At 48.8% G+C, this 23,821-nt stretch overlaps 1 protein-coding gene and 1 pseudogene across 1 annotated transcript in view; one reads left to right on the top strand and one right to left on the bottom strand.

Moving 5' to 3' along the window:
• Window positions 1–20,851, bottom strand: LOC142456737 (nuclear distribution protein nudE homolog 1 pseudogene; annotated as a pseudogene).
• GABRD (gamma-aminobutyric acid type A receptor subunit delta) overlaps window positions 20,850–23,821 on the top strand; it is a 9,623-nt gene continuing 6,651 nt past the window's right edge. The window contains exon 1 of the mRNA XM_075538092.1: window positions 20,850–20,917. Coding sequence (XP_075394207.1) covers window positions 20,850–20,917 — 68 coding nt within the window. The remainder of the gene's footprint in view (window positions 20,918–23,821) is intronic.

Consider the following 23,821-nt stretch of genomic DNA (forward strand, 5'->3'; position numbering starts at 1 on the left):
TCAGCCCCCGTGGTTCCTCTCCAGTGACATTGTGACTGCAACCTGAGCCGACGGCAGTGATGGCGAGCAAGTTTCTGCAGGCGACGTCCCAAATTCCAGGCGTTTCCCCAGCCCTTTGTCCCCCCAAAGGCACACTGGTGCTGCTGGCCTGCTGGTCGCTGCCATCCCTGTTCTTGCTCCCCCGTGCTGAGGCTGGGCCACCTGCTCGGTTTGGCGACTGATCATAGAAGGTGTTCCGGCAGGATACCAGTTTGAATTCCAGTGCCCCGACTTTCCGCAGGAGGTCTCCCATGATGCTGAGGGCCGATATTCGGGCTGCAGGTGTGAGCGTGTCCTGGCAGCTGAGTCTTCCAGACACACCCCCCCGTCTGAAGGTCCCCAGTGTGTTCAGGCTGGAACTGGGTCCCCAGTGGACAGCGCATGTGGAGGGCTGGGAGCTGGTGGCCTGGACCGCCGTGTCCGTCCTCTCAGCTCCGAGTGCACTGGGCAGGGGTGCCCAGGGCTTCTCCTGCTCCTGCTGCATGGCCAGTTTCCGCCGCAAAGCTCTGGCTTCTTCCTTCAGCCGCTGGACAAATTCCAGGAGATTCTCTTTCCCGTCAAGCTCATGCTCCCAAAAGTCATTTCTTTCCTTGGCTTGATTCAAGCGCTGCTCAAAGCCTTCCAGAGACATGCTTGTGGCTCACTTTGCTCTAAGTTCCAGCTCTCTGATGTATTTCTGCAATGGGTCTTGAATGGCTTTTGTCTGTGTGAGGCCAGCCTCCGTGGCTGAGATCCGCCACGTAGCCTTCAGAAGGCCGCAGCCAGGTCTTTCTGGTAGTTAACTGCTTCTTCCTCTTTCCGGAGACTCCATTGCAAGAAAGGAAGCAGCCCACTGCTCTTGATGCATGGTGTTGGGCTGGGTAGCAAGGACGCGTGGCAGCTGTGGTGCAGTGAGGTTCGAGGACGGGCCCATGCTTCCTTTTAAAACCTGTTTCTCAGCCCTGTCCACTGGAAAAGCTGTAGGGCGATGCTGTCCGACATGGTCGCCAGTGGTTTCATACGGCTTTCTTGTTGTTAGGCGCTGAGAGTCGGTTCTGACTCCTAGCGACCTTCTGTCCAACCGAGGGTAACGTGCGGTCCTCGCAACCATTTTGATGTCTGAGCGCCTGTGCGGTGGCCTCCGGAAAGAACTTACCTCCGAGGAGTCCAGCGTGGGGCCGTTTCAGTTGATTCAAATGAAGCAAAATGATAAATTCTAGTCCTCAGTTTCAGTCACCACATTTCAAGTGTCCCATAGCTCCGGGGGCTAGTGGCTACCGTGTGGGACAGCACAGATATGAAACATGTCCACCATTCCCTTATTGTACTGCACTGCTTTAGAGCAGCGGTTCTCAACCTGGGGGGGGGGTGTCTCAACCCCTTTTGGGGGTCGAACGACCCTTTCACAGGGGTCGCCTGATTTATCACAGGAGCAACATGACAGTGAAGAAGTAGCAACGGAAATAATGTTATGGCTGTGGGGTCCCCACCACCTGAGGACCGAAGAAGGTTGAGAACCGCTGGTCTAGAAGGAAACACCAGTCAGTAGAATGAGCACCCTCAGTCCCACGATGATTGTCCTTATGTGCCCCTCCCACTATAAGAAACTAGTTTATTGGAAAAGCCATTGCTCCCAGGTACAAGGCAGGAAACAGATACGATGGTCCTAGAACCTCTTACCGCACCAAGAGAGCAAGCAAATGATTAACAGCTCCGGGGATGTCCGCAATCACTGCGAATCGAAACCTGCTCCGTGGCACCCAACAGCAGCAGCAGCAACAACAACAACAACAGAGACTTGTATCAAAAGGGTCGTTAGCCAAGCTGAAGAGGTGCCCATTGGTCAAAGTTAGGACTTAAAAAAATCATTTATTGGAGGCTCTTACAGCTCTTATCACAATCTACGCATACATCCATCATGTCAAGCACATTTGTACCCAGAGTGGTCTGAGGAAGCAGATGGTAAGAGGGGCGTTTGAACTGGGTCACTGTCCGTCCCACTGGACTGAAGAGCCCGTCCAGGATAACGGGAGATGTGATGCGCAATGATAGCTCATTTAAAACTTGCACTAAGTAATAAATTGAGAAGATGGTGATTAGTACGATGATTCAAGTTTTCCAGAATTTGTCTATTTTAGGAGGGTGGGGTGATGTATGTAAGAGCAGTACTATTATCTAGTTCATAGGGTACCAACCTTATTTGGTCTACTATTCCTTAACAAGATTACTTCGCACCTCTTGGCAAGGAAAGACGTTTGTACTGTAGTCCATAATCCAGGATGGAGAGGTATCTGCTGTTCTAGCCTCTCTGGATCATTCTCGCACCCTAATCTTCCCTGGGGCTGGGGAGTGGGGGGGCTAGTATTGCCCTTTGGAAATACTTTGGAGAACATTCCTATGAGTGAAGCAGACTGCCTCATTTTTTTCCCTGAAGAGTGACTGGTGGATTTGAACTGCCAACCTATCAGTTAGCAACCAATACTTAACCCACTGTGCCACACCAGGGTTCCTTACTATGCAAATAGGGTATGTGGAATCAGCCAATAGTGGCCTTATGGGAATTAGTTGTTTCGTGGCCTGGCTGGGAGGACCATGCCTTGAAATTGGTAAGAACTAGTTTATGCATGTACAAGCAGCCAACCCAACAGAGTTAGGGAGAGAGGTGATGGGAGAAAGGGAGAATTGCTCAGAATAGGTATCAGAAGGGTCTAGAGCTATATTACTAAAGATGATTATGGCCCCGGTCCAAACAGTGGGAACCACAACTTGCTGCAGCTGCAGGGGTGCTTGCTGGCCCACACAGAGAGCTGAGCACCTTTAGATAAGGCTTGGTGGCAGAACAGGATGCCTCGGGCACTTGCTGGCAGAGCCAAGAGAGTTATATCAGGTGCCTAAAAAGGGCTTTATTACCGGAAACAGGGTGGAAGGCCTTGTTACCAGACGAGTATATTCCAGCATGGATTACTGCAAATGTATCTATGTAAAAATGTGGAAACCTTGTCATGGATCTCCCTCTTGACCCCATGTATAGCTGCTCCAGTTTTTACTATGTTCTGCTATTTTGTTTGTTTCATTGGGTCGTTGTTGTGGAGCCATTTGTTTGTCTTCTGCCTCTTTGTATGATTTTCTGTATGTGAAATCCAGCTCAGGCAAACCTACAGAGACAACAACAGGATCAATAGATCCAAAGGGACATAACCAGGGAGGCTGGCAGGAGATGAGGAGATAGCAGCAATGATCACAAGGAAGAAGAAATGTTCCGGAATTGATTGTAATGATGGTTGTGAAACTCCTATGAATGTATGAGATGTGAGTTGTGTGCTGGTAAACTTGTTAAAAAATAAATACGCTAATTAAAAAAAATCTAACCAACAGAATTCAAGAAAACTTAAAAAATAATACGTCATTTATCTGGGATTCGTACTAGGTATGCAAAGATGGTTTATTTTTTTCCCATCATCCATTTCAAAACATTTTCTTTCTTCTTAAACTCTTTGATATCAGCTCTCCCCTCCCTCTCACCTCTCCCCCTGGAACCCTTGTTTATTTATTTATGTAGCCATATCTTACACCATCCAATGTATCTGTTCACCTGCAATCCTGCTAACATTGCTAGCAGCTCCTCCCCCCCCCTTCTCTTCTCATACACCCAAGGAATCATTACTCCCACTACTGTTTCTGAAGGGTTTGCTATCTAGGCTTTCATGCATCAAACGCTCTTAATTATGCAAATGAATATACGCAGGTCTAACAAGCTGCATGAGGTAAAGCAAGGACCATGATAGTAAGGGGAGGAAATATTAAAGAACTAGAGGAAAGTTGTGTGCTTCATCAGTCGCACAGAATTTTTAGAGACCCAAACCAAAAGCCAGCAAAAAAGAGGAAGACTTTCCAAGAGCTAGCTTGCCACGGTAGTGTGACAGTGGGCTCAAACATAGCAACAAGTGTGAGGATGGCGCAGGACGAGTTGGAACAAACGGGGTTGTCTCTTTGACTTCAGATAGGCTGATTTGGTCGATCTGGGAAATCAGTCTATAGTTATACACTTATCACTGATAACTGTAAAATATGACTCTAGAACCATTTTAGGGATTGGTTATAGCATTTGCGTAACTGGAATCCTGTATTCAAGTTTAAAATGCTGAGCCCTAACTTTGCAGAGGGTTGCTGTAACAGTGAAAGTCCCAAATCCATTTTGAGGATTCACACAGATTCTGCCTCTGCCCTTGGATTCTTTCTGACCATTAGCCAACCATGGGAATAGCTCAGCCCGCCGACAGAAGGTGCATGAGAGTGAATGACTGCCTCTTACTTAGCCAGCCCAGGGAGAGAGAGTCTCTTTCTGAGGGACTTGCCCGAGTGTGTCCCAAATGGAAATGTGAGGGAGTGAGGTGGCACGGCCATGTGGCATACCCTGATTATCTTGGAAAGGAGCCTGAACCAATCTTGTAAGCTCTTCTGCCTAGCATAATACACATGTCACCGCACAGATGGTTTAGTATCAGAAAAACAGTCAATGTAATCCATCACAAAAACGAAACAAAGGACAAAGAATTATGATTATATCAATTGATGCAGAAAAGGCATTGGCTAAAATTTAACATTCATTCTTGATTAAGAAAAAATACACAATAATATAAGAATAGAAGGGAAATTCCCCAACCTAATAAAGGCCATACATGCAAAAACCAACAGCTAGCACCTCATTTAATGGAGAGAAATTAAAAGCATTCCACTCCTAACCAGAACTAGTCAGACATCCTACTTTTATTTTTTTAAGTAATGTTTTATTTATCCTGGGTTTCTTTCCTTTCTATGTAAGTTGGTAATTAGGCTTTCTATTTCTTTGAAGAACTGTACTGGGATTTGGATCAAATTTATAAAGGACTTTGGTAACATTGACATTTTCACCATATTTGGTCTTTCTATCCAGGAGCATGGGATATTATTCCACTTGGATCTCTTTTGCTTTCTGTACAAGAGCTTTACAGTTTTCTTTTTATAAGTCTTTTGTTTCTCTGATAAAATTTATTCCTAGATATTTTATCTTTGAGGTGTGTTTTGGTAAATGGTGATGTCCTTTTAATTTCCCTTTTGATGCCATCTTCTTTAATATATGCAAGAATCCAACTAATTTCTGTGTGTCAATCTTCCAGCTTGCTATGTAGCCAAGTTTTTCAATTAGTTCTAGTAATTTTTTAATTGCATCGTTGGGGTTTTCTATATATAGGATCTGCAAGTCGAGTGTTGTTTCCTCTGTGCTGCCGGGGATGCCTTTAATATCCTTTTGCGATCTTATAACTCTGGCTAGGATTTCCAGGATTATATTAAATAAGTGCTGATAAAGGGCAGTACTTTCTGGATCCTCCCAAGGGCTAAGACTTTCAGGACTGCATTACCGTATATACTCAAGTATAAGCTGACCTGAATATCAGCAGAGGCACCTAATTTTACCACAAAAAACTGCATAAGAAATGTGCCAAAAAACTCAGCTTATACACGAGTATATACAGTAAGTAAGAGTGCTGATAAAGGGCACGTCTGTGTGGTTCCCTCTCAAGGGGGAAATTTTCAATTTCTCTCCATTAAGTGAGATGCTAGCTATTGGTTTTGAATATACTTATTATGATGAGAAATTTCCTTTTTATTCCTATTCTGAATGTTGTTTTTTAAATCAAGAATGGGTGTTGAATTTTTAAAATGCCTTTTCTGCTACAATTGTTATAATCACATGGTTCTTATCCTTTGTTTTGTTTATATGGTGGAGAACACTGCTCGGGTTTCTAATATTAAACCATCCTTGCATAACTGATATGAATACCATTTGATCACAATGTATTTTTTTTGTACCTGTGTTGAATTCTGTTGCCTAGAATTTTGTTGAAAATTTCTGTGTCTATATTCATCAGGGATATTGGTATATAATTTTCAATTCTGGGGATATCTTTGCCTGGCTTAGATGTCATAGTTATATTGATTCATAAAATGAGTTTGGTAGTATATTGTTCTTTTCTATATTGTGAAGCGGTTCATGTAGGATGATGTCGACGCTTCTCTAAATGCTTGGTAGAATCCCACGGTAAAACGATCTGGTTCCTAGACCTTTGGATGATGGAAGGTTTTGTTTTGTTTCTACTAGATATGTTTTTCGTGTTCTAGGTCTGTCAGGATATTCTACATCACTCTGTATTAATGTAGGTAGATATGTGTTTCTAGATAATTATCCATTTTTCCTAGATTTCCAAATTGTTTGTATACAATTTTTCATAATGCTGCATGGTCTTCTTTTTAATCTCAGTTGTTTCTGTTGCAATGTCACCTGTCTCGTTTCTTATTCAGAGTATTTGCTTTTTCTCCTCTCTTTTTCTGCCAGTTGTTGACCAATTCTGTTAATCCTTTTGAAAAACCAACTTCTTGTCTTATTGATTTTTCGATAGTTTAAAATGTTTCTGATTCTTTATTTCTGCTCTTATCTTTATTATTTCTTTTCTTTTCGTTTTGCTGGTCTTCTTCCAGCTGTTGCAGTCGATGTGTTACTGCGCTAATTTTAATTCTTTCTTCCTTTTTGATGTTTGCATTTATTGCTATAAACTGTCCTCTGAGTACTTCCTTTGTACATGGCCTTTGCCATGTTCCAGGGATTTTGGTATGTTGTATTTTTGTTCTCAATTGCTTCAAGGAATTGTTTTTATTGTGTCCTTTATTTCTTCAACTGCCCAGTGGCTTTTAAGTAAAGTGTATTCTACATTTTTATTGTGATTACTTCATCTAGAATTTTAACACTTGCCAATTATATCTTCAAAATGGTGAATTTCTCTATATGTAAATACCTCAATAAATATTCATTTAAAATATATTTAAGGGGAAATTTTTTTAAAGAAGAGGTAGTCTGGGAAGTATTATGAGGGTGTATTAATGAATGCTGAAACCGGAAGGATAAAAGTAGTTTATTCATGTGAGACATTTGGGATGTGTGGTATTAGGATTGGGAGGACCAGCCCCCCACCACTACCCATGGGTTCCGCAAGCACAATTTTACGGTTGAGATGTATATATATTATATTAAGGTCATTGAGGGCATGAGTGATAGAAGAGACATTACAATAATTCAGTCAGACACATTTCATGGTAGCATGCTCACCTCAGCGCCGCATGGTGGTCCATGTGGAGAGAGGGGGAAGGGAAGGACAAGGGGAGGTGCGGGGAGGGGAAACAGGGGAGGTGCGGGAGGGGGAGAGACCAATGAGAGGGAGAGAGATCTCCATCATTAACCCAGGCCTATATACCTTTAGGGGCGTGCAAGCCCACTAATTACAGGTAAAGACTCCCATCACAGGGAGGGGTCGCACTATATGTTATACAGCAATGAGAGGGGGTGGTCTAGGGACATACACGCAATAGGAAGAGGAGGGACTGGGGGTATGCATGTGACAAGATGGGCGGATCCTAGAGTCAGGATGGCAGCCTAACTTTGGATGTCACAGAGCTGGTTTGACTTGTTCCCTGCCTCAAATGACAGAGACCATTATCGGTAGGGTGTGAACGCTGTAGTCTGGTGACTAATTGCCCTCAGCGAGGATGTCTGTAAGCATCTGACCTCCCCCCATAGGGGTGGAAAGCGCTTTCATTTATTTATTTTTAAAACTGCTTATTGCCAACTAGGTGAAGGCTTTCAGAGCAGGTGTTTTGCAGTCAGCCATTCAATGCTCTGAACTTTGTCCTCCAGTCAGTGCTGCCCACTGTGATCTTAAATGGTTGCTTATTCTGATATGGAAGTGAGTTAGTTTCAGAGAGAGGCCCTACCCACCTCTTTCTGATGGGTAAGCCTGGTCTTCTTTAGGATTCTGAGTCACATTTCCATGTTTGTCTCCCACTCTGTCCAGGATCTTCTAATGTGAACCTTTCCTGAGCGATTGATAATGGTCGTCAGGCACAGGGAACGAGGGTTCGAAAGGCCAGGTAAGGCTAGATTCTTGCTTGCTGCGAATTTTCCAGGAGGAACCTTTTTGGGGTGATGAGGACGCGTAACGTTCCGACTGCAGTGGTGGCGAGGTGAGACTGCACATGCCTTGAAACTCAAATTCTGTGCGGCTTATTGTTGGATAAATTGCATTGCCATACGATGAATTCAAAATTTAAAAAACAAACTAACATGTTTAGATTGCAGGTCATAACCCAATGGGATGGGGGTGACTTGACCTTGACCTGCCTCTCATGTTCCCCCCCTTCCCCGCTCTCCCCACAGTCATGCTGGCCTGCTCTTGCTTCTGTTAGCAGAAGCCACTTGTTCCTGTCCGGGGGTTTGGGGGTGGGGGGCTGGTGTCTCTTGGCTTTCCCTTCTCTGCCTGGAGCACAGATGTGGCTGGAATTTGGGTGATGGTTGTTGGTTGGTCCCCCCCCCCCCCACAAGACCCAAATAGTATTCAAGCCACTTCAAATGGTGCCTCACAGAAACGCCTTCCCTGACTCCCCGTGTCAAAAGTAGCCCCTGCTTTCAACACCCGCCTTGCTGAAGGGTTCATCTAGACTCTTAGTGACCGTGCAGGACAGCGTAAAACCACCCCATACGGGTCCCAAGGCTGTCCTTTTTTGTGAGTAGACGCCGCACCCTTCTCCCACCAAGCAACGGTATGTTTAAACCCCCGGCCTTTTCCCTGGCAGCCAAGAGCCGTCACCGTCCTGGCTCCTCGGCATGGTGCTGTGAGGTGCATCAAGTTGGTTCCGACCCAAACCTCAACGCAGCAGCTCTGAATTATCCGATCTTATTTATATTCCTTCATAGCATGTATAGCGTGGCCTCATATTTTGACCCTTCGCTCAATGGTCCCTCTCCTCCCTTCTGAAGGTTAAGTTCCATCGAGCCAGAGGCCTTCAATGTTCCCCTCGCACTCCACTGGGGCCCCACCATCCGGACCACTTGGCACAGACTGGGCACTCCGGACGTCTTTGGCAAATGAAAACTGATCTTTTCAGGAGTCTTTTATGAGGATGTGTAATAAATGGATTCAAATGGCAAGCAGAGACGATTCTAGCCAACTTGCTCCTATTTCTTGAACGACACTGCGTGGAGAAGCCACATGTAAGACCAGCCAGGAAACAGCCCAGGGCACCGTGGATGGATTCCTCATATGGAGAGCGACACCTGTCAAAGCCAGAGACCACCCCCGGAGCGGACTCACTCTGGGCCAGGGGCAAGAGCCATTTTTAAAAAAAAAATCATTTTATTGGGGGCTCTCACAGCTCTTGTAACATTCCATACATCCATTGTGGAAAGAGTCTCCCCACAGCAACCCTTCAGAGGAATATTCCTGTGAAGCCAGTCCCGTTTGCTCTAAAGTAGAATGTTTTTCTCACTTGATTGACAGCCCTTTTGTCAGGAAGGCTAATTTATGTTTAACATTTCCTATCATTGAAAGAACTCAGATTACTGCTTAAAAGAACCAAAGAACCTGGAAATGACAAGAATAGACTTCAGACATCTCCACGTTAAACAGGAGTAATTGTACTTGGCTGCCTATTTGCTTTAAGTGTGGAAAAATCATATACATATAATTTTTCTAAGTGGCCAAGTTTGTTGATTGGTTTTCAGGCCCTCGGTGACTAAAAACAGCAGCACAATTAAGCCCATTTCCAAGCGAACTGCGTTTGTCCGTTAGGAAGACAGCGGATCCCTGGCTGCTACCAGGATTTTGCATGTGATCCTTCCTGCCAAGTTTCTCGTGCGTGTCCAAACGAATGGACTCATCTGAGCAACACAGGATCCACAATCACATTTCTGAGCCCCGTCGAGTTCCCCCTACGTCCCCGCTAGTTTCTCTTTTGATGCTTGTTCCCAGGAAAAGTCTGGAAGCAGCCTCTCAAATCTTTTGAGCAGGGGTTTTCTAAATTTAGCGAGAGCAGGCTCCCCTCAGTTCCCCATGACTCACCTCTACCTCCCGAGGGCCACCCTGCTGCCACAGGGCTGTTGTGATGAATTCAGGCCAACTGGCTGCCCAACACTGGACTGGATGCCACCCCCTCTCCTCAGCTGCAAGCCCCCAGCAAAGTGACTGTCTAGAAGAAATAGTGCAAAAAAAGGCCGCAGGCGAATGGTCTGAATAGCAGAGCAGCCTTTTGTTGTTGTCCCCATGCTGTTAGGGCCTGGCCATCCAGGGGAGTCCAGAGCCAGCGACTCCCAGGGGTTAACGAAGGCACTGTGCTTCCACACTTTCCTGGGCCAAATGCCTGTGTGGCCTCGGCAGTACCATATGGGGAGAGTTTAACACCTTCCTGAACGACACCGAGAGGAAGGAGACAGCAGCCATTGTGTAACACCTAGCCCAGGGCAGCGAGTGGGTCTCACCGGACACAGCTTTGCGTGTCCGATGAGCATCAAGGGGAGGACTGGGAAGCTCCCACTACACCAGTGGTTCTCAATCTTCCTAAAGTCACAACCCTTTCATACAGTTCCTCGTGTTGTGGTAACCTTCCCAACCATAAAATTATTTTCGTTGCTACTTCATCACTGTCATTTTGCTACTGTTATGAATCAGGAGACCCCTGTGAAAGGGTTGTTCGACCCCCATAGGGGTCGTGACCCACAGGTTGAGAACCGATGCACGAGCCTGACAGGGAACTCACTTGCTAAAAGGGCCTGGAACCTGGACACTTACTGATTAAGGTCAAAGATTACATAAAGCTGTCAGTATGGAATTACACTTCAACACAAAAATAAGAACAAAAACAAAGCCATACAAAAACCCTTCCCTTGTGCACAAGCAAATGTGGTGAAGAAAGCTGATGGTGCCCGGCTATTACAAGATATAGCATCTGTGGTCATAAAGGCTTGAAGTTAAACAAGCGGCCATCTAGCAGAGAAGCAACAAGTCCACATGAAAGAAGCACACCAGCCTGTGCAATCACGAGGTGTCAACGAGATCAGGTATCAGCATTGGAAGACCCAAACCAAATGAATGCATTGATGCAAATGATGGGGGTCGGAGAGGAGACCCAAAGCCTATCTGTAGACAATTGGACATTCCCTCACAGAAGGGTCACAAGGAAGGAATGAGTCAGCCAGGCTGCAGCATAGCACCAACAGAACACACAACATTCCTCTAGTTCTTTAATGCTTTTGCTCCCACTATCATGACCCCCATTCTGCCTTACAAATCCGGCTAGACTGGAACATGTACACTGGTACAGATAAGAGCTCTCGGCACATGGAATCCAGGACAGAGAAGCAACTCAGGAACAGTAATGGGAGTAGCGATACCATGAGGGTAGGCGGAAGGTGGAGGGAGAAGGGAGAGAAATGAGGAACCAACTACAATGATTGACCTATAACCCCTGACTCCCACCCTAAGGGGGCCAACAATAGAAACATGGGTAAAGGGAGACAACGGACAGTGTAAGATATAAAACAATAATGATTTATAATTTATCAGGGGTCCATGAGGGAGGGAGGGCAAAGGAGGGAGGGGAAGAAGAGGAGCTAATGCCAAGGGGTCAGGCAGAAAGAAAATGCTTTGAAAATGATGATGGCAACAAATGTTCGAATATGTTTGATACAATTGATGTCTGGATTGTTATAAGGGCTGTCAGAGGCCCCAAGAAAATGATCTATTAATTAAAAAAATAAATCCTCCCCCCATAGCAACGTCACGATAAACAGAAGAGATGGAGATCATCAAGGATTCCCCTTCAGCTGGCTCCAAAATCAGTAACAAGAAGGGTAAAATCAATGCCATGGGAGCTACGGTCAATAGAATGACCGATCACATCAGGCATACGTGCTGCCAATGACCTCACTACAGTGTTAGAAAGCAGAGTGAGCCAGAGAAAGCCCTCGGGGCAGGGCGGGACCCCGCCTGGCACTGTGCTGGGCGGTGAGTCCTGGGCTGGAAGGTGGCAGGGAATGCAGCAATGCCATCACTAGAACGTTGGCGGGGCACCCCGCGGTGCGTTACGCCGCTGTGGGCGGTCATCCTGAGTTGGAGCCGATTTGAGGCAAGGCGAGAGGCCAGGTGACGAGGGAAACAAATCCAAAAACACTCAGGTAGGTGTCAGAATTTCAAGATGTGATTACATATCAAGAAACCAGCCCAGTCCAGTCCAACTCAAGCCCGTCAGTCGGTACTAGTCCACAAACCCCTCTTCAGACTCACGAAACCACCTGGCATGATGCCACATGCAGGAACGTCATAGGCCGGTGGGTGCAGAGTCAGGTGATCCCAGGTGGGAGGGAGCATGCCAGGGCCCCAGCAGCGCTCAGGGTCTCTCACAAGCAGGAAGCTGAAGTGGGAAGACGGAGGTTCTCCAGGCTCTCCTTGTGAGAAGGCCACACCCCTAAGGAGGCATCATCAGGTTATGATCTGATTGACAGGTTGGGTACCACCCCCACACTTTCCTACATCTTCACATTGACCTAAAATTATCCGACTACCACAGGCAACAAGCAACCCTAATGACCCATAGCATTCTCCAGAGAAGGAAGGTGGTCTTCGGATCTGCATGTTGGAGACTTGTTTTTTAATGACAACAAACATGTTATCGGCACGAAGGAGGCTGGGCCTCCCCAAATGAGATTTAAGTTGTGGCCTTCTGATCCCAAGGAAGCTCCTCTTCTGCGTTTTCCTCCTGGTTTTAGAAATGTGGAAAAACCAAATCAAACTCACTGCCCTTGAGTACATCCTGCAGCTAACTGAGCTCCACGGGGCTTCCTGGCTGTAGTCTTTATGGGGCACCACCGCCGAGAAGTGTTTGAAGCACTTTCAAGAACCAGCCTTCAAGAACCACCCACCTTTCAGTGAGAAGTCAAGTGCAAACTGCTTATATAACCAGGGACCTGAACCAAGCCAGATCTAGGGGGATCTGACTGCAATGAGCGTACCCAGTGGGAGTGGTACGGCTCAACTATCATCCAGACCCTCTCTGTATTCTCAAGGGGAGGAGGGAAGGTGTGTGGTTTCCATTTATAGGTGAGGAAACGGGCAGAGGTGGGGCTTGTCAGACCTGTCAGACCACAAGGTATTGGGGTAGAAGTCCCTGGGATGGGGCTGCTCCCTAATTGACTTTGTCTATTCTGGGATGTCCTGAGCTTCTTTGGGGTGGGTGGGGGGCACAATTGTAGGTGAAGAAGGGGATATAAGATTGAATAGGCACACACGCACATTTGTGGGGAGCCTGGTGCTAAACCATTGGTAGACAACCGGCTTCTGGGTCAGGTTTCGTGCATAGCAGGGCAGCTCCCTCGCTGCGATCTATTGAAAGTCAGCCTTCAACACATGTGTGGTTTTTTTGGTTTTGTATATTTAAAAAAATTAACAAAATAACAAGGAAACAACAAGTGACCGAAAATCGATAGCGAGGAGGGTGTAAGAGGCCTGGTAGGGCTTGATCAAGGTCAATGTAACTGAGAGGAATTACTGAAACCCAAATGAAAGCTGAACATGATAGTGGGACAAGAGGAAAGTAAAAGGAAATAGAGGAAAGAATTAGGAGGCAAAGGGCATTTATAGAGGTCTAAATACAGGCATGTACATATTAAATATATTTATATATGACAATGGGGAAATAAATCTATGTATATATATTTATACATTTAGTATTAAGGAAGCAGATGGACATTGGGCCTCTACTCAAGTATTCTCCAACACAAGAACACTTTGTTTTAATAATCCAGCACTCTGAGATGCTTACTTTCCTGACATGATCGCTGAAGACAAAATGGGTACATAAGCAAATGTGGTGAAGAAAGCTGATGGTGCCCGGCTATCAAAAGATGTAGCATCTGTGGTCTTAAAGGCTTGAAGGTAAGCAAGCAGCTATCTAGGGGAGAAGCAACAAAGCCCATATGGAAGAAGCACACCAACCTGTGTGATCATGAGGTGTCGATAGGATCAGGTATCAGGCATCAAAGACCCAGAACTAAAAGTCATGTCAATGTGAATGGGGCGGGAAGTGAGGAGTGGAAACCCAAAGCCCATCTGTAGGCAGTTGGATATCCCCTTACAGAAGGGTTGCAGGGAGGAGATGAGCCAGTCAGGGTGCAGTATAGCAATGATGAAACATACAGCTTTCCTCTAGTTTGTTAATGCTTCCTTCCCCCCACTACCATGACCCTAATTCTATCTTACAAATCTGGCTAGACCAGAGCATGTACATGGGTACAGATAAGAGCTAGAAACACAGGGAATCCAGGACAGATAAACCCCTCAGGACCAATATTGAGAGTAGCCATACCAGAAGGGTATGTAACCCTCTCCCAGGGGGATGGACAACAGAAAAGTGGATGAATGGAGACATCTGTCAGTGCAAGACATGAAAAAAATAATAATTTATAAATTATCAAGGGTTCATGAGGGAGAGAGGGGAAGAATGAGGAGCTGATACCCAGGGCTCAAGTAGAAAGCAAATGTTTTGAGAATGATGATGGCAACAAATGTACAAATGTGCTTGACACAATGGATGGATGTATGGATTGTGATAAGAGTTGTACGAGCTCCCAATAAAATGATTTATGAAATAAAAACAATAAAAGTAAAAGATAAAAACCAAACAAGACTGATTAGGTATCAACAGAAGGAGACTGACATTCAGAAATGGTGATAAGCCAATCTCCAAGAAGCCTGAAGATTCCCATTCTTCAGCTCCCAAACAGAGACCCCAGGTCAGGAGAGTACGGAACAGCATGGCACTTGCAGAGTCGGGGGGTGATGGACGTTTAGTGAATCCTCCGAGTCCTTTGGGAGAGGGGCTGCGGCTGGGAGCCCCCAGAATGATTGAAGCGGACTGAGTCTAACCCTGCTGCCTTAAGGAAGGACTCAAGGAGGAAGGACCATTGGGTATCATCAGACACTGGCTCCGTGGCCGGGAGGCCTGTCCTCTTAGCCCCGTTCTGCTCAACAGGGCCCCTCTCCAGCAGAAGCTCAGCCTTGACAACAGAGGGGAGCGTGCAGAAAAGACCAGGAGGGCCCGGTTCATTCTGGAGCAATGGAATCAAGGGCTCCAGGTGCCACGAGATGCATTTCATGGAGCCCACCAGCACCCATGTCTCCTTAGCTCTGGTTGGAGGGCAGGGGAGGACCAGGGTGGTTACGTGGTAGAACACTCACCTTCCATGCGGGAGACCCAGTTTGATTGCTGGCCAATGAGCGTCATGTGCAGGCACCCTCCTCTGTCACGGGCGACTTGTCCATTGCTAGAATGCCAAACAAGTTTCAGCAGAGCTCCCTGGCTAAATGGACTAAGAAGGAAGGCCTGGGAATCTCCTAAGAACATGCCAGCGAAAGCCCCATGGATCAGTGGTTCCGTTGGCAACAGGTCACAGGGACGGCGGCAGGCTGACCAGCAAGTGTTTCGTGGTGGTGTGTGTGGCTTCACCACGAGCCCAGCCGAGTTCCTAACAAGTGAATCCAGCTGCAGCCCTGCGATGGGTGCCTGGACCCCAAGCGGAGGGCTGAAACTGTTCTCTAAGATAGTACAGGAGACTGGCATTGTGTGGTTCCTCCATGCGGTGGTTACTTAATGTGGTGTCAATTTGAGGGTTAAGGGTGAAGGGGAGGAGTCTAGCCTGTCGATCATTGTATAGCCAATGAGGCCTCTGTGTGGGTATGGCCTTCTCCTGAGGATTCTGGGAACTCTGGTATTTCCTCCTTGGAGGCAGGAGACACTCTCTTGCTCTTTACTGATAAGGCTCACTCCCTGCGAGACATTTCTGAGGAGAAGCCACATGAAGCTACCCTGAGGCAGTCAGAGTTTCAGAGCTGAAGGACCCACGAGGAGACCCCTGCCAGTGCTGAGATGCATACAATGCCACTGGATCCACAAGACTTCCAACACGCTGATCTGTGATCTTCCTACATTTGGCATCATTGCATGTGTTTTGTGAATCTGAAGAGGACTTTATAGATTGGTATCAGACATATGGGCTCATATTGGACTTATGGACTTGATCTGGCCTGGACTGGGATGTTTTCTCAATATTCCATTGCTCTTGTATATAAACCTCTTTCTTATACACATATGAGTGTCTATGAATTTGTTTCTCTTGTCTACCTGGACTAACACACTCCATCACTCAGCATCTGCTATACAGTAATGTGCCCTGCTGGCACAATGCTTAAAAACTTGGGCTGAGAAAACCAAGAACTCAGCAGTTCAAACCCACCAGCCCCTTGGTGGGATCAAAATGTGTCAGTCTGCTTCTGTCGCGGGGACAGCCTTGGCAGCCCTGGGAGGCAGCTGGATGCTGGGGAAGAATTGACCTGGTAGCAGTTGGGTTTGGACTTATGGGGCACTATGAAGAGCCAGGCAGACCAGGTCCCTGTAACGTGCACTGATGTTTAAAGATCTTACCCTGCCTCCAATAGTGGGCCTTTTTCCAGCACAGCCTTCATGCACCCAGCGAGCCTGTGTTAGCAGCCGAGAAGGACCCCACCCAGGAAGAGCAAATGGCTTGTCCGGAAGCAGGTTCATACCCCAAGCAGACATGATGGCAGTTTTTTAGAACCCAGTCTGATGTGAAGGCAAACAATGTAACCAGCCCCCTCTTCTCATCCGCCTGCGGTGTTGAGCTGGAAGCTCCCAGAACCCTTTCCCCACCCTTCCCTGCTCCTGCCTACTGCCTCAGTGCCCCAGCTGCCCAAGGGCTTTGAGCCTCCGTCGGCACCATTGCACTTTCTTATGTTTTCAGAAGTTCACCTGCTATCAGGAGTCCAAGAGTAAGTAACTAGAAGCCCTAGGGTGGCTACACATTGGGCCGCTAAATGCAAGGTCAGTTGTTCAAAACTACCAACTGCTCCGTGGGAGAAAGATGAGGCTTTCTACTCCTGAAAAGAGTTATAGAACTTACAGTCTCAGAAACCCACGGGCTCTGTTCCACCCTGTCCTCCATGGTCATTATGAGTCAGCATCAACATGCCAGGACTGAGTCCATGGATGAGGCTAGCCCATGAGTGACGCTGCTCTGCACTGGCTACACCTGCTGCACAAGCAAGAAGGGTACTTTGAGGATGAATGTGCGCCTGACCCCAGCCTTGACGTGTTGTTTTTATGACCTCACATGCATGTAAAGTTGGGCATGGAATACGGACGACTGAAGAAGTGATGTATTTGAATGGTGGTGCTGGTGAGACTGTTGAAAGTACCACAGACCCACCAAGTACCAAGAATATTGAAAGTACTGAAAGGACAAGCCAATCTGTCTGGGAAGAAGTACAACCAGAATGTTTCTTAGAGGCAAGGGCGGCGAGACTTCCTCTCTTGTACTTGGCCATGCCATCAGGAAAGATCAGTCCCTGGAGAAGGACATCGTGCCTGGTCAAGCAGAGGGGCAGCACGGATGAGGAAGGCCCTAGGTGAGAGGGATGGATACGGTGGCCGCAACAATAGCCTTGAACATGAGCTTAACTGTGAGGAGGGTGTAGGCCGGACAGGGGTTTACTCTGTGGTAACCAGGGCCAACTCGGGGTCACCTAATAACAACAGCAGGAAGCAATGAGTAAACTCCGTGGTCAGTAATTGAGGGAAATGGCTGCAGAACTGTTTTCGCAGGAATTTACATAAAAAGAGTATTTGGAAAAGCTTGACTCTCTCGGCTACTCTGCTCTGTGGAGGATCGAGATGCCTTGCTGGTAAGCCAGGGTCAGTAGTGCCTGGGGTAAGCACGGTGCCCCAGGCCTGGCACCACGGGAGGCCCCGTGTTTGCCATGGACAATGGGTGGGGTACGATGCACACTCTCCTCTTCTCTTCAGGCCAACTGAGGCTTTCCAGGTGAGCAAAACTATCCTGGCTTTGCAGAAAGCTCTAGAATTTTGGAAGACCCTCTTGTTGGATCTCATTCCAGTAGACTTGGAAAGCAGAAAGGGTCTCACTCCTCCCCCTAGCCCGTCACACTGGGACTGTGACCTCATCCTCACACCTGTTGACAAGACTTTCTCTGGGAGGAAGCCCTGCTTATTGGTTGCTGAAACCTCAGCCACGGGCATCCCTGGGAGAGTATGGTGTGTGTGTGTGTGTGTGATGGTTAAGGGGTGACACCAAAATAACTGTCTATGGTTTTATGTATATCTAGCTTCCAATGAAATTTATTATTTTTAAATAAAAATGCCCTTGTAGTCCATTAGTTTTAGCAACAGACAAATCTTGTAAACCCATTTTACTTGTATCAATGGAGCTACAAGACTCTTTGCTAATTTACTTTTCGAACCTTGAAATGCACTCGCAGTGAGTTGAAAGAAATGAAGAAAAAACTCAAGCCTCTGAGTTGTCATATTGAAGGATTTCATGGGCAAAATATTGAACGAAGCAGGAAGCATCAAACGTGGAATACACAGAGTTACTGTATGGAGAAGAATTGGTTGGCTTTCTGTCATTTCACGAGGTGGCATCTGACCAAGAACTAACGGTATTGAAGGAAGAAGTCCCAGCTGCATGGAAGACATGACTGAAACAAAGTTCTAGGAAGTGATGGAATACCTATTGAAATATTTCAACAAATCATGCCGCATTGGCATTACAAGTAAGTCATCTCTCATGGATGCCAAGAAATTCAGAGAACCATTATCTCACCAATAGACTGAAAGAGAGCCATATTTGTGCCATTTCCAGAGAAAGGTAGTCCAATAGAATGCAGAAACCATTGAACAATAACATTAACATTATAGGCAAGCAAATGTTGCTGAATATTATTCAACAATGGTTGCAGGAGTACATTGACAGGGGCCTGCCAGAAATTCAAGCTGGCTTAAGAAGACGATGTGATGGTATGAGAGAAAGGAATTGGATCGTAGCTGACATCAGAGAATACCAGAAAGATGTTTCCTTGTGTTTTATTGACTATGAAAAAGTATTCGATTGTGCGGATCCTAACACACGATGGATACTGTTAAGAAGAATGGGAATTCATTGCTCTCATTCAGTACATAGCCCAAGAGGCAGTCAGTGAACAGAGCAAGGAACTAGAGGGAGGTTTAAGATCGAGAGACCTCTGCCTCATCTTTGCACCCTTTCATCATACGTATTCAATCTGCGTCCCCAGCCAAGGAGCCAAGAGGCTGGACTAGAAAACGAGGCGTCAGAATTGGAGGAAGGCTTAGGGACAGCCTGGGAGGTGCAGACAACAACGCTTGCTTGCTGAAAGTAAAAAGGAGTTGAAGCAGGTGCCAGTGAAAATGAAAGACGGTAGCCTTCAGTAGGACTTAGAACTCATTATAAAGAAAATCCAAATCCTCACAACTGGGGCAAAATGATTAACATAAAAAGGATGGAAGTTGTGAAGGATTTTTGTCTCGCTTGGAGCCTCAATCAGTGCTCACGGAAACAGCGGTCACGAGATCAAAGGACGCGCTGCGTGGGGGCAAATCCACGGCAGAAAACCTCTTTTGAGGGTTGGAGAGCAGGTACACCACTTGGAAGACTAAGGCGTGCCGGATCCCAGCCGTGATGTTGTCAATCACTTGGTCTGCACGTGAAAGTTGGCCCACGAGGGAGGAAGACGGGAAGAGGGGGTGCATTTGAATCGTGGGCTAGGCGAAAGCTATTGAAAGTACTACGGACTGCCAGACAGAGGAGTCTATCTTGAAGTACAGCCAGAGTGCTCCTTAGACTTGAGGACGGCGAGACTGTGTCTCACGTTTTCTGGACATGTTATCAGGAAAGGAGAGTCCTTTGAAAAGGACATCGTGCTTGGTGAGGGAGGGGCAGGGGAAACGAGGAGCCCCTTGGCCAGGTGGATTGACACCGTAGCGGCAATGGGCTTAAACATAACAGGTTGAGGGCGGCCCTGGGACTGGGCGGTGTTTCTTCTCTTGTAGGTGGGTGGCTATGTATTGGTGCCACCTCCAGGGCACCTAAGCCCAGCAGCAACAGGGCACACAGGTCAGAGCTGTCGTTGGCACTACTTCGTTACAAAGAGGCTGCTCGTATTGCTCCCTCCGGATCTCTGTATGCACCGCAAGCTTGGATGGTGTTTTACAAATGCCTGTGTTTTCATCGTTGCTGATTTTATCCAATTTTCTGGTGTTTTAGCTACCATATTGCGCTAAGTAATATTTGTGAACCTTTACTTGTAACTTTGCGAATGAAATAGTAACTCAAGACAAAAGAGAAAAATTAAAAAGGCTTCTGTTACTAATAATGTAACTAATAAGGTAATTTAATGTAGAAATGATTTTATGAACCAATTTTCTTATTACTCATAGAATCGGAGACAGTACATTTAACAATTTAATCATCATATTTACCACGTATCATTCTAGGATTAAAATTGATCATCATTCCTGCATATACTATATGATCTGGTATAGAAGAAGTAAGTGTGTGTGTTGGGGGTGAGTGACCCCACTGGGTGAGGTCACTCAGGCCTCCAGAGCACCTGGACCAAGGATCACATTTGTGGCCTGGGCGAGGGACCCATGTGAGGCGGGGTGGGCATGGGGAGGATGGAGGGAGGGTCTGGACGGTCGTTAAGCAGAGGAGTGGCGGGCAGAGCTGTCTAGTTCTGCGGAGAGGGTGGCAACTGGGGGCCGGCGGTCAGGACCAAGGGTAGGGGGTGCGGCCTGGCCGGCTTAGAGGATGTGTTGTTCCGGAGGAGCGACAGCTTGGGCGACTGCTCCGAATGTGGGAAGGTCGGTGGGCTGCGGGTGGCGGGGGTGAGGCCTGGCCCAGGGGCGGAGCTTGCGCCCGGGGGCGGGGCTTCCCCCTCGTGGGGGCGGGATCCGCGCTCCGCCGTCCCCCAGGCGCCAGAGCGTGTTCTCGCCTGCACCGCCCGCCAGTGCCGCCGCCGCCGCCGCCAAGCAACTTTGCCTGCGCGCGGTGGGCACGGACCCCGACGCCGCCGGCCGAGGCCATGGCCGCGCTGGCCTGGCTGCTGCCTCCGCTCCTGCTGCTGTGCGCCCAGCAGCACCGCGGCACCAGGTGAGCTAGCGCCCAGGGCGCGGGGTCCGCGCGGGAGGCAAGGCGGGGCGGGGAGTGTCTCCAGTCCGGGAGGCGACCTCGGGGTCCCTGCCCGCTCGAGACCGAGCAGTCGGGCGCCTCCAGGGTCCGGGCGCCAACATCGGGTACCCAGATCCCTACCTCGGACCTTCACCAAGGACCTTCACCTCTGTCACCCGCCGGGACTCTGGGCGCGCGGGACCCGGCGACCTAGGCGCTCGCCGCCTCTGCCTCCCCGAGTCGCTGTCCGCCGCCCCGGTCCTGAAGGCGGCCCCAGCCGCAGGCCAAGTACGTCGGAGCGGCTGGGCTACCGCTGCCCCTGCTCTCCCGGCCGCGGGGTGGGGGAACCGGGCGGTGTTTCTGCCCGGGGCCCTGGCCCCTGGCCCCGGCCCTTCCCCGACTGGTGCCCAGCTAGGCGCGGAGCCGAGCGCTCAGCGTGGCACGAGCTGGAGGCAGGAATGAGAACACGGGGGAGGCTGCTCCTTCTCGGATGGGAGCCGAGCTACACAAATGAGCTTCCAAGGCAGTCAGCGGGCTGGGATTAGACCCAGGAAAGCTTATCCGAACTGCCTGGCATGCCAAACCCATGGCCTTCGGCCTCCTTCGGGACATTTCAGGTGATGTAGACTGAGCCCCCAAGGAAGCAGACAGGCAGCTAGCCATGGAGAGAAGGGGACAGCCTGCCTCCCTGAGCTTCCCTGTCCCAGGCTAAACTTCCCCTTTCCCATTCCAGTGGCCAGCATGAACCTCGACTCCCCCTCCTCTCTGAGGATCTGGGATAGGTTCACAGGTGGACGCTGGTGCCCAGTTTCCAGTAAGGAGTCTGGCCTCCCACGAGAGCTGCCGAGACGAGGCAGGAGCCTGTTGGAAACTCTGTTCAGGAGCAACCCAAACCCAGAACAGTCAGCCGCCAGCTCCCCTGCGGTGTGGTGACCAAGTGGACAGCTAAGATGGCTAGGAATTGTAGTCACTGCACACCAGCCAGTGTTTCCACTGTAGAGATTCAGCCAGCACAGTGTGTGTGTGTGTGTGTGTGTGTGTTGTGGGGGAGGGGGGTGGTGGCTGGGTGCAACATTCTCCCTCTTGCCAGAGCCTGGCTGCAGACATGGCCCTTGGCCCTCTGGGCCCTTGGCTCATACAGTCTCTGAGTTTATGAGTGGCAACCCTGTCCTAAGAAGAGCTTGTCCCTTTTACCAACTCCCCTGGTCCCTTTCTCCTTGTCCTACTTCAAGGTCCCAGAAAGGACAAGGAGACTGAGGCAGGGGCTAGGTGTCAGTGCTCAGGGTGCTGGGGTTCACTGCTGGCTCAGATTCGGAAGGCTTATCGGAGACCCTGCAACCCCAGCCCTTGTGCAACCCCAAAGATGCAGCCTGAGGTTGGCACTAAAGCTCACCCGCTGTCAAGGACCTGCCCCAAACTCACAAGAGGTTGCTGATCCTACTACTGGTACCTATGCCTAAATTTCCTGCTCGCCCCGCACCAGGCACCCCCACCAACTCCACATGCGCACCACATCGCCTTTGGGCAATCTGAAAAATTCCAAATTCTGAACTCGGAATGTCTGGCTCCAGGGATGCTGAGCAGAGGGGTTGGGGGTAGTTGGAGGCCATAGTTAGTCACTGTGAGGGACATGCCACAGGGGAGGGGTTTCAGATGGCCATGGCACCCTCACAATCCCACCTCCTGCTCTGATTAGAACAGCTCCCAGCTTGTGACTTTTAAAGGCTATCATTTCCGATGATTCCTGCTGATGCATGTGTAATGCGCCCTGACCTGGGGCGGGGGCGGGACTAACCTTCAGTTCTTGACTTCAGCTGCCAGCTCCTTGGACGGCCTGTCTGGGGAACAATCCGGTGTGGTCAGTCAGCATACTGCTGCCCATTCTGGCCGTTGTCTCCCGTCAGCACGTGTCCCTCTACCGCAGGACCCAGGAAGAAGCTGCCCCTCTTCCCTCAGTCTCAGGGTCCTCCTCCCTGAAGTGGTCTTGCCTTGTGGTGGGGAAGACCATGAAACAGTTGAAAGCCCCCTTAGGAGCGAACTCTGGCCCCATCTCTGCCCTTACACCTCCGTCCAGATCCCCAGGAGCCCCGGTGGGACGGGCTTGATTGGGACTAAGATGGGATTGTGCTGTAAAATGAGGACACGCCGCCAGGACCACCTTCCTGCATGCACAATGGGCCTGGGCAATCTGCTTGTCTCCTCCAAGAAACTGCGCCTGAGGCCCCTGCCTCGAGCTGGCTGCACCCTGCTGCAGGCCCCACTTTGCCTTGGCAACCGAGATGCCAGAGTAGCTCCTGTAGCTCTTCTTGTACCTGTCAGGAATCCGTGGGCTATGTGTGGACTGAGGTAGGCTCCTGGTGGAGAGCGCTGACTCTTTGAGCTGCCTCCACCTTCCCTGCCTGCTCCCAGGGCTGGGCTTGTTCCTTGGCGGGGCCAGGAGAGGCAGGGAGGCCAGATGCCCACAGGGGCAGCCCACAGAAGAGGCCACGGTGTTTGATGTCTGCGGCCCAATCTGCCCCGTACGTTTGAATACCCGAAACCAAGTTTTTCTTTGCATCTATCGGAGGACGCTCCAATCCTAAATCAGTCCGTTCTCAACCCATCAGCTGAGACTCTGCCTGCTGCCAGACTCCCTGAATGAGGGGCCTGTCCCCCTGCCCTGTCGTAGATGCCCACCTTGCTCATTCTGAGCATCAGGAAGACAGGAGACCCTCCCAAATCCAGAGATGTGTACGCAGCACACCCCAACTCCAGCTAGGAACAGCGCCCCACTGTGCTACATAAGAGAAGCCCTCCTGGGAGGGAGAAACGTCCCTTCTCAGTGGACTCCCGTGGGCTGGAGGCAGTCAACTGCATTCAGATAGATGTTCAAGTGCCACCTCATGG

Source organism: Tenrec ecaudatus, chromosome 1 (assembly GCF_050624435.1).
Source record: "Tenrec ecaudatus isolate mTenEca1 chromosome 1, mTenEca1.hap1, whole genome shotgun sequence".
Lineage (NCBI taxonomy): Eukaryota > Metazoa > Chordata > Mammalia > Afrosoricida > Tenrecidae > Tenrec > Tenrec ecaudatus.